This window comes from Cyprinodon variegatus, unplaced genomic scaffold (genome assembly GCF_000732505.1).
Source record: "Cyprinodon variegatus isolate N-32 unplaced genomic scaffold, C_variegatus-1.0 Scaffold600, whole genome shotgun sequence".
Classification (NCBI taxonomy): Eukaryota; Metazoa; Chordata; class Actinopteri; order Cyprinodontiformes; family Cyprinodontidae; genus Cyprinodon; species Cyprinodon variegatus.
The window spans coordinates 450,635-461,041 of record NW_015151053.1 but is presented as its reverse complement, the minus strand read 5'-3'; the positions used below and the strand labels follow the sequence as shown (position 1 = coordinate 461,041).

The following is a 10,407-nucleotide window of genomic DNA, read 5'->3' as shown; positions in this document are numbered from 1 at the left end:
AAGGTCTGAAAATAGATGCTCTAAAGTTTTATTTCTATTTCAGAGCAGTCATTTCAGAAGTTTTAATCTTTTCACAGGTACTGATTAATGCTTTTCAGTAAGAAAAGATGGAAACATTAAAGGATTCTTGTGATTTTATAACAACTGACAGGCATGTCAGGCTTTTTAAAGATCGGGACTCTGCGATCGGCCTGAAACTTTCCATCGGTGCTCCTCTATAAAAGAAGATATGCCTCCGTTTCAGAAATGGACCCATACAGGGTTTTATTTAAAAGGCTGATTATTTCTACAGATGTTTTTTGATTGATTCATAAAGTTGATATTTCTTTTTCTTTCTCCGTTAACATGGTAAAAAAATGACATAATGGTTAAAAAATGTTACACAAGTCTCAGTTTAAACAGAAAAAATGAAAGATTTTTAAGCAAATCCAACAAAATAGTAAATTGCTGCAAATGGAGGGAATGCGAATGCATCCACTTCAGGTGATCTTAAAGCATGGCTGCTGAACGCACCAATTAATCACGTGTATCAGCTGATGTTAATACAACAAAGAAATGCTAATACTGGCCAAAAATATCAGTCTGTCTCTGCTTATTTTTTTGGGACGTTTTTTTCTCTCATGAGGTTCCAGATTCAGCCCACGGGTCTTGAGCATGACCTCTGTGGCGAAGACGTTACCTCAGCGCCGTCCTGTTAATGAAGGCATATATTAACCTATGGGGCCAAAATTGTTGCTTTATTATTTACAAATGTGTGTGGAGAGTTGTATATCTGTATCTTGATTTGTGCGTGTGCAGGGGGATTTGACAATGTGTAAATGAAACTGTAAATGTGTGAGGAGATTTGTGTGTCTGTACAACAATCTGCGGGGTAAGAGAAAAAAAAAACAATCTAGTTAGAAGTACTATAAATAAGGCATTTGCCGAAAAACGGCAGGAAAAATACCAAAAAAAAGTGACGAGCCACCGGAACTGCTGCAACGCAGCCACTGCCACAAATTCAGCTCGGCCCTGCTGCAGCCTGTGAGCCTCCGCCCAGGGCAGCAAATCCAGATATTACAGATACAAATCCTTTTACGCATTTGTGCATCTCACACGGCAGAAGTGTAGCAAAAATCACGTGTGAAAAGAGAGCCAACGAGAAACCGCTGGACTTGTTACCAATGATGTGTCTGTATTTCTGGGTGTTGAAGCGAAAATACTTCGGACACAGCTGTCTCTGTGTGTGCTTACAGATTGTTCTACACATTTGCAAATCTTACTACAGATTTGTAGATCTGAAGACAGATTTGTGGATTTTTTGCACATTTGCAAACCAGATTACACACACACAAGTAGTTTTGCACATTTGCAGATTGTTGTACAGACACACAAATCTCCTCACACATTTACAGTTTCATTTACACATTTTCAAATCCCCCTGCACACGCACAAATTGAGATACAGACACACAACTCTCCACACACATTTGTAAATAATAAAGCAACAATTTTGGCCCCATATTAACCCATCATAACTGCAGGGTTTTACAGGCTGCCTCTGACTCACAGGGTCAACACTGGAAAAATGATCTAGAAATAAATACAAATGTCTTAAATTAAGTGTATTTATCCTTGATTTGAGTAGGTAAATGAGATGATTTTTACTCTTAAAATAAGATTATTAGATAATATTCACTTGAAAGAAGACAATGCAATTGTTTTTTCTTATTTTAAATCTAAAGTGTCTTGTTCCATTGGCAAGATGTCTCTTTTATCTCCTCAATTCAAGAACAAATGCACTTATTTTAAGAAAAAATAACTTATCTAGATTTAGATTTTTTTTGCAGTGAATATGTGAGTTTTCTATTCTTCATTCTCTGAGTTTTAGCTTCGTTTTCTTCGCATCCCACCAGCCTTTGCTCTTAGAAGTGATGAGAATTGTTTTTCAGGCTCAATGGCGTAACAACACAACAATAGGCCCGTAAGCAACATTATCTGGGTGGGCCCCATATGAAGTACAACACTCTGGATTACCCATAATTCCAAGTCGTATTGTTAAAAACTTGAATACTCAAATACATCATTATTTTAATATCTCTATTGCGGTTTGGAACATATTATATGAATGTATTTTTTTTACTAACCATCTAATGAACTAACACAGTTAATAACATAGTAATTAAAAGCACCACTGTCTGCTTTGGTATTCGTGTCATGTTTCTATGGCAATCAGACGTCCTAGTCCACAATTGCGAAGGGGGCCAACCAGGTGTCAGTGACGGGGCCCCTAAGAGGTCAGGGGCCCGAGAGCTACTTTAGTTTCTGCTTCCGAATATTTATACCATTGTTCAGGCTGCAGGATGCGTTTAAAGTTATAAGATTGGATGAGATGAACAAACCTGGATACAGATATTGGTGTAATACCTTTCTAGGCCACTGGAGGGAGACAAAGAACGTGATGTTTTGGGCTTATAGGATTATTCAGAAAAATGAGGAAAGAGCAATATGAGTGGGAAATAGTTTTCATCTGTGACTCATTGATCATTTAAATAACAAAATAAAAAGATTCCACCTTTTTCTGTTTTTACTAAGAAAATATGTAAATAAAATGTAGTTCCTGCAGCAAAGGCTGTACTTTTAATGACATTAATTAACCAGAATCAGAATTGCTTTATTAATCCCTTGCGAGAAATTCTTTATGAATAATATTTAATTAAATGAATATAAATAAAAATCCTTATTTGCTATAAAAAATTTAATGAAAGCTTTTTATTCTCCATCCAGTTTCTTTTAAACGGTTCATCCTGAAGGTTTTCTATTCAGATTAAAACATGCAGGAAAAACTTTAGAAACTAAAGTCTGAAACATTGTGGGGCGTTTAAATGTAAAAAGGTTTACAAAAGGGGAAAAATGTTTATTTTCTAATAATTTTTAAAGATTTTTTTTTATTTATAATTACAGATTAAATACGTGACAGCAAATACGACCTTAACCGTTCACAGATTTTGGTAGTTTGACATTAATCTCCCTGATATCTGAAGCCTAATTTTCATCCTATATAATGTTTTTATTTTTCGTCCTTTTTTTATTATATTGTCATCTTCTGGTTTTGGTCATTTAGGGGAGGAGGTGGAGAATCACAGGCCTCTATATAAAAAGTTTGAAGTCAGATTTATGAAAATGTAGCTGACTGCTTGTTGTTCCAGACGAGTCCAAAATGATGGAGGCAATGGATGAGAAAGAAGACGCCACTGCGGCGTCCAACGCCACTGCGGCGTCCAACGCCACTGCAACATCCAACGCCAGTGCAACGTCCAACGCCAGTGCAACGTCCAATGTCACTGCGGCATCCAACGTCTCTGCAGCGTCCAACGCCACCGAGGAAGGAGAAGAACTCCCTCCAAAGGTGAGAGTTCACGAGAATGCTGGTTTAAAACTGAGACAGAAGGAAAAAAGACAATGAATGCCTTAAAAAGCGATCAACAATCCGGTTGGATGTAACCTTTGCTGAGTCGCTCTCTGCGTCATCCGCTGCTCCTCTGTCTCCATGATGCGACGCTGCAGCTACGATCCCATGTCCTCTGAGCCCTCCGCAGCTGTGGGCGGGTCTTTGTGTTGTTGTGAGGACAAACTTGACCTGTTTCAGAATCCAAACTACCAACATCTGTCAGACGGCTGTTTCTGTGACCTCTGACCCCTGGACATTTGACAGCAGGGAGCAGACACGGCAGCCCAGCTGCTTCTGATTCGGTTCTTGATTGGTTAGCTGTGGCGACCCTTCATAATAAAACACTTCTAATTTAAACAACTTGTTGTTTAAATTAGACAACTTGTAAACAACAACTTGTTGTTTAAATTAGGGTGCGTTCACAGACAGTTGGAAATTAGAGATTAGAGAGTAGTTGGAGAAAGATTTTGGTCTATTTACAGTCAGTTAATGTTAAGTTCATATCTGGGACCCTTGGTTTAAGGTTTGTTTTTTGTCGATGCGTGTCTTCAAAATGCTTTTTAAAAACAAATCTGGAAAGTGCGGTGTGCATTTCTTGTAGAACCACCTTCTGCTTTGATTACAGCTGTAAGTCTTTGGTGCATTGTCGCTATGACAGCACAGAGGATGTCCACCATCATCTATTTCTGAGGCTTGGAAAATATTCCAGTGAGTTTAGGTCTGCACTTTGACTAGACCAGGGGTCACCAATTAAAAATCAGCAGGGTCCGAATAAAGAAAATCCTCAACCAGAAAAGGTCCGGAGACATTTTTTTATTATAATCTGTTACTTTAAACAGAATTTAACACTGAAATAAAATCAGGTTTTTATGCATCACTGTTAAACAATGTTAGACTTTTGAAATAAAAACATAAAAATAAAAAAATAAAATAAAAATTTTCCATTTTTAAATCTAAAGTGTTTTTTGAAGTAGAGAACAACAATCCTTTAGTTTGGTATATAGACAATTTCCTGATTCACAGAGAAGAAGAAGTGACAAGGATGCTGCAAATGGAAAGTCACTCGATCAATAGACAGAGAGGTTTGCAGACATTTGAGGCCGAGTTTTGACGCCAATTTTAAAATAATGTTTGTCAATGCAGCGGAGGCATCAAACAACTGTCAGGGAGTAAAGAAATGTGGAGTTACAGAGTGATGGGAGAGAAGGCACGCTCCAAAAGACAAGAAAAATGCGATTAACACAAGACAGCTTATCAAAAAATAGCAGAGCTGCAGGTGAGAGTAGAAGTGACAGCGAGCGCAGCGAAGCAGAGGACGTCTGTGAGTATAAAGGGCTGCTTATCCTCCCGCAGCAGTGTGTCGCAGTGAGCTTGTCGCAGGTATTTTTGATTTGCGCCCAATATTGAAGCATGGTCTGCGCTATGCTATTCCACGCCACAACACAAGAGGGAGTCGACAGTCACCAACTAGCTGTGGGTCTGGATACGGCCGAGGTGGTGGGGGCAAGTTTGTGCTGCAACGGAGGGACATGAGAGCAAAAAAGTGTGAGGATCCAGGTGGAAAAAGGGTCCCAGCGTTCTCGCACACCTCGCTCTTCTAGCTGCTCCATCTTCATGAGTCGTTTTCCACAATGGCGGTCATAAAAACAAAACAAGCCGGTAAGGTATCAAACAGCCAAAACACGCAGCGCCATGGTCAGATTTTAGGGAACACTCACGGGTGAACTGTGTGTCACTGGATGCCCGTATACACGCTTCAAAATAAAAAAAAAATATCTGCTTCATGCCTGCGACAAGCTAACTGCGACACGCTGCTGCGGGAGTATACACAGCCCTAAACCTCATGCAGGTTTGTGAGACGTTCAGGAGCTAAGTTCAGATTGCATTTGAGTTGAAGTGTTACGAGATTTCAATTAAATTTAATTACACAAATCTTTCAGTACAATATTATTTCAATGAAATTCTTAGCACTTCAATATGAAATAGTTTCTTTAAACCATATAAATAATTTTTTTCTTATAATTAGGGGTGCTCCTATATTGGGGTCAGTACTGTTGGTTAGTCAGAATATTCTGATCCAGATTTCAAAGGATTGTAATCCAGTGAACGGATGTTTAGGCTGATTGACAATTCATTAGATATGCATGTAAATGTTTGTCAGGGTCAAGTTAATCTGAGTGGCTAATTTGTGGTTAATGGAAACTGTCATGGCCTGTTTGCCCTCTACAGCTCCCTCTACAGGAAGCAAACAGCAACTGCAACCACACAGAAGAAAGCACAACGGAGGGATCAGCTAAGGCTGCAGAAGTCCCTGCAGAACCACAGCAGAGTGAAGGTAAACGCTGGATCTGAGGCGTGGACCTTCGTCTGCAGGATTAGCATTTAATGAATCTGGTTTAAACGAGTTTCCTCGTTTCTGAAAGCCGGTGGTCATCTTTCAGAACCTCAGTCTCCAGAGGTCGCCGTCACGCCACAGAAACCCAACGGTGGACCCGTAGTCATTGAAGCCGGCAACAGAAACCTAGCCAGTGAGAAGCTGGAGAGGGTCCGCAAGTGGAGCATCAGTAAATACAAGGTGGGCGGAGCTTAAAGTAGCAGGTTTATCCTAGGATAGCAGGTCTGGTTGCTAGCGACGTCTCCTCTGTTGCAGTTTACCCGGCAGGCTCTGGCTGAGAAGCTGGGCAGAGGCTCCCGTACGGTGGACCTGGACCTGGAGCCGCGGCTGGAGCTGCTGAAGGATGACCGGCAGCGCTACGACAACATGACCAAGCTGGCTCAGACGCTGGCCAGTCAGTTTGCTTACTTCTCTCTCATCGAGAAGGCTCTGGGGGAAACCTTCAACGAGCTTAGCTTCAAATCCAAGAACCTCCATGTGAGTCCTAAAAAAACACAAAACACATCCTCCTCATCATCACCACCCTGACTCAGTCAGATTTACCGCGCTAAACTTCACGTAACGCGTCTGCAGGTGGAGTTTGGCATGAACGCCGAGGCCCAGAAGTTTCTGTCCAAGAGCACCGACACTCTCACCTCGGCCATCAACTCCTTCACCTCTGACATGGACACGCTGGTGAACAAAACCATCGAGGACACCATGATCAGCGCCAAACAATACGAGGTTGCCAGGTGGGTGGAGCCTATACACACACCGGATCCTTACACTCAGCTTTCACAGCAAAGAAGCAAAGAGGAGGGGCTGAACATGAGGGCATGCTGGGAAATGTAGTGCATAAGGAAGGAGTATGATAATGTAGTGTGAGCAGCATTTCCACAGAGTCATCAGGATTTCTTTTTAGTTTGATGTAGAAGCTTTATGATATGAACAAACAGGGGTGGATTTACCAATGGGGATAACCAGGCAGTTGCCAAGGGCCCCAAGTTCTTGGGGGCCCATTAAAACTCCTTTCACATGGTTAATAAAGCTACGCTGGAGAAGATTTTCTGTCATCCACGTCATAGTCATTCCAAAAAAGTAAAAAAAACCTTTTCCCTTTTTTGGTATTAATACAACTATTCCTTATTTGTGATCATAATTTTGTTTTTTGATAAAATTGCTTTAGCTAAAATGCCATTAGAAGGCTAACCTGACTCCGCCAGATGGATTTGCTCCGCATATCCATCTTGAAACCTTCCGTTGAAGAAATTTTGGGAAGGGGCGAAAATACTGGTTAGCTGATTGGCCTATGTTGGTGATAGACGGGCCAAATAAACCAATCAGATCAACGAAGNCTGTTTTTACTGGCTTTTTTTTTTTGGTTTTTTTTACTGTGTTTACAGGTGGCTCCGTCTGTTAGCGGTTTTATTTCATCACAACAAATACAAAATAAAAGAGTAAAACATGAGAATTCTCTCTTCCAGTGGACCCGTTTGCTTCCCATAAAAAAAAAAAAAAAAATCTCTGCCCCAGTTTTCAGTCTCTTCAGCCCTGCACATTCAGATAAACGTATTACGGTTAAAAAAATAACTATTATATCTCATAACACAGTCAGAATAGCTGAAAAAGAGGAAACTATTTCCACTGTACCAAAGTTCTACATTTTTGACAAGAAAACAAGCATGTTGACCTCATTGTTATATATTAGCAGCAGTGCAGAAGATGCCCTCTGAGGGGGCGCTTCTCTCTACTCACAGGCCAAACGGAAATATTATTAAAAAAATGACAAAGGACTTTATTTCCTCACTCATTAAATGTACAAAGCTGATGTTGTTAGAAACATTTTTAAAATAAAGTAATGCACTTTACAAAACAGATTAAATTACCTTATAAACCTATGATAGTTACTTGTTATCAAATGTAAAAAACATAATTATATAGCCTAAAATTCAAATTTATAGCAACCAATTATTTATTCCTGTTAAAGTAGATCAGTGGTTCCAAAACGTTTCTTGCTTGGTCTCCCTGTGATTTAAGTGTTCACTACCCCTCCAACCAATCATTTCCATGTCTGACCAAAGAAAATTTTACTGCAGTAAAACATTGCAATAGAATAAACTAAAATCTCCTTTAAATCGCCGAACTACCACTTTCAAAGATCTGAGTGAAGTTAGCCCCCCCACCCTCTTCAAATTAGACAAAATTTATGTGCTACGTTTGTGCAGCAAAAATGTTCGTTTGTGCCGCTATCGTTTTTTTACAGGTTAAAATGATATAATCATGGGTTAGCAACTTATAATTTATATGAAATTCAGAGTTTCAGAATGAACAAATGTTCACTGACCTTTGATGGCTTCTACAATTGACACCCATTTTGTCTGATTTGAAGAAGTTGGGGGGGGGGGGCTGGTTGACCTTTGATGACATCTAGAAAACATTTCTTTATATCTTTAAAATGATAGCGGCACAAACAAACATTTTTGCTGCACAAACGTTTGACACCAATTTTGTCTAATTTGAAGAAGGTGGGGGGGCTGGTTGACCTTTTGACCTTTACATTTTCATTAATATCTTCAAAGCCAAAGCAGCACAAATGAAAATTTTTGCTGCACAAACCAGCACAAACGGAGCTGAGTTAATTGACACCCATTTCCTCTGATTTGAAGAAGGTAGGGGGGCTGGTTGACCTTTCATGACCTCTAGAAATATTTCTTTATATCTTTAAAACGATAGCGGCACAAACGAAATTTTTTTCGGCACAAACGTAGCACACAACGTCTGACACTAATTTTGTCTGATTTCAAGAAGGTGGGGGGGGCCAACTTCACTCGGTTCTTTCAAAGAGGAATTATTTTTAGTTTAATTATCTATTCCATGGTGTGTCAGAATTCCAAATTGCTATCAGTGTGTGTATAGTTTTAATTTCTTCTTAAAATTTGTGGTTTATGGAGTTATTTTGTACCATTCTCTTCCTGCAATTACACTAATCCCCCCCTAGGGGGAGGTGTCCCCTCTTTGGGAACCACTCATAGATATTTGAGCGTGCTGTGTATTAAAAACGATTGTATTCATATTTTGAATGTAGGATTATGTAGGCACTGTAGGGATAAACATCAATTTATAACATGTTCAACGCTGTGAGATTATTAATGGCTTAAATTTTTTGTTTGAGACTATTCCTTTAAGACTTTTTCGGCTTGTTTACATGTGGTGAGCATAACTGGTGGAAACTTTATCTGGAAAACTAAAATGACTTGGCAGGTTTTCTCAATCCTTCGCCACTGATGTCTGTTGAGGAATGTTTAGAAACGTAACGTTTGTGCTCCTTTTTCCCACCGTGTCAACCCTCTGACGTCCAGGATCGAGTACGATGCGTACCGAGTGGACCTGGAGGAGCTGAACATGGGCCCACGGGACGCCAACACCCTGCCTAAACTGGAACAGGCCCAGAAAACCTTCCAGGGCCAGAGGGAGCGGTACCAGAAGGTCCGAGACGATCTGTCCGTCAAAGTCAAGCTGCTGGAGGAGAACAGGGTGAGAGGGTTATGGCCTGATGGACAAATACAGTCACTCTACCTGTTTATTGGTTATTTAATGTGAAGGGATTCAAATTAAGCAACAGACCTGACCTCTACCTCCTCATTTGTCTGTCAGGTGAAAGTCCTCCACAACCAGCTATGGCTGCTCCACAGCGCCGTCGCCGCCCACTGCATGTCCTGCCACAGTTTTCTGGAGAAAAACATGGAGCAGGCAGTGGAACACCTCAACAACTCTACTGAGGACGCCCCCTCCTGGCTGGAGGAGAGTTGACACTCTGTGGGATCAGTTTAAGTGACTTTAAGAGGGGTGCAAAAGGCTCTGGTGGCTTAATGCTCTGGACGCTGTTAGTTTGAAGAAAAGTAATTTATTTCTGGGTCAATGGGACATTTGGGTAATTGTAAAATTAAAAGTTCTTGATTTTTGAATTATTTAAGAATGTATTTTGTGAAGAAAGCGGAGCGTTGTTGAAAACACGGCCCTCTTTGTTTCCTGGATCCGTCTCGCTGCGTCGTTCACTGATTCCACCTAATCCTTTGTGAGGCACTAAGCTTTTCTTTGAACTTTAAAAATCTGCTGCCGCTGCAGTCAGAAACTCACAAAAGGTCCCTGAAAAACACAGCTGGAAAACAAGTCGAGAGTGGATTAGCGGATCTGAATCCTCAGCCGATTAAAGCCCGCCCTTCTGTTTACGTTTCCCTTATTGGAAAACTAAACATTCACACAGAATTAATTTGCTACTTTTACCTCTAAAAAAAACACAGAAATACAGCTTTTAAAAAATTAACCCAAAAGGAGAAAAGCCATTCAAAGTATATGAATAAATGATGATAGAGGGAAATTATATTAATCCTGAGCGGAAACACAAGGGAAGTAAATGTTCTGTTAGGAAATATCAGAACCTGTGAATCCAACTTCTCAGCTTTAAAACCTTTTTTCTTTTTGACCACTAGTGGTTTATTTTATACCAACTCTTAATGTACAGTGGATTAAAGCCATATCTCAGCTGGACTTCTTTGATGCCAAAGTTTTGAGGTTTATTTTCAACTCGCTAGGATCAGATTTAG

At 40.2% G+C, this 10,407-nt stretch overlaps 1 protein-coding gene across 1 annotated transcript; it reads left to right on the top strand.

Annotated features, from left to right (window-relative positions):
- Window positions 1-3,198: 3,198 nt before the first annotated feature.
- On the top strand, window positions 3,199-10,090 carry LOC107096124 (arfaptin-1-like). The gene is made up of 8 exons (XM_015392636.1): window positions 3,199-3,252; window positions 3,364-3,405; window positions 5,659-5,764; window positions 5,871-6,004; window positions 6,080-6,301; window positions 6,398-6,555; window positions 9,163-9,337; window positions 9,458-10,090. The coding sequence occupies exons 1-8, from the start codon at window positions 3,199-3,201 to the stop codon at window positions 9,611-9,613; spliced, it is 1,047 nt and encodes a 348-aa protein (XP_015248122.1). The 3' UTR covers window positions 9,614-10,090.
- Window positions 10,091-10,407: the final 317 nt, after the last annotated feature.

What these genes read in the sequence shown, in the direction of transcription:
- LOC107096124 (XM_015392636.1), top strand. Translation starts at nt 3,199, where the DNA reads ATGATGGAGGCAATGGATGAGAAAGAAGACGCCACTGCGGCGTCCAAC. An exon ending in GGAGCATCAGTAAATACAAG is followed by an intron (nt 6,005 to 6,079) that starts GTGGGCGGAGCT and finishes CCTCTGTTGCAG; the next exon opens with TTTACCCGGCAGGCTCTGGC. An exon ending in TCAAATCCAAGAACCTCCAT is followed by an intron (nt 6,302 to 6,397) that starts GTGAGTCCTAAA and finishes ACGCGTCTGCAG; the next exon opens with GTGGAGTTTGGCATGAACGC.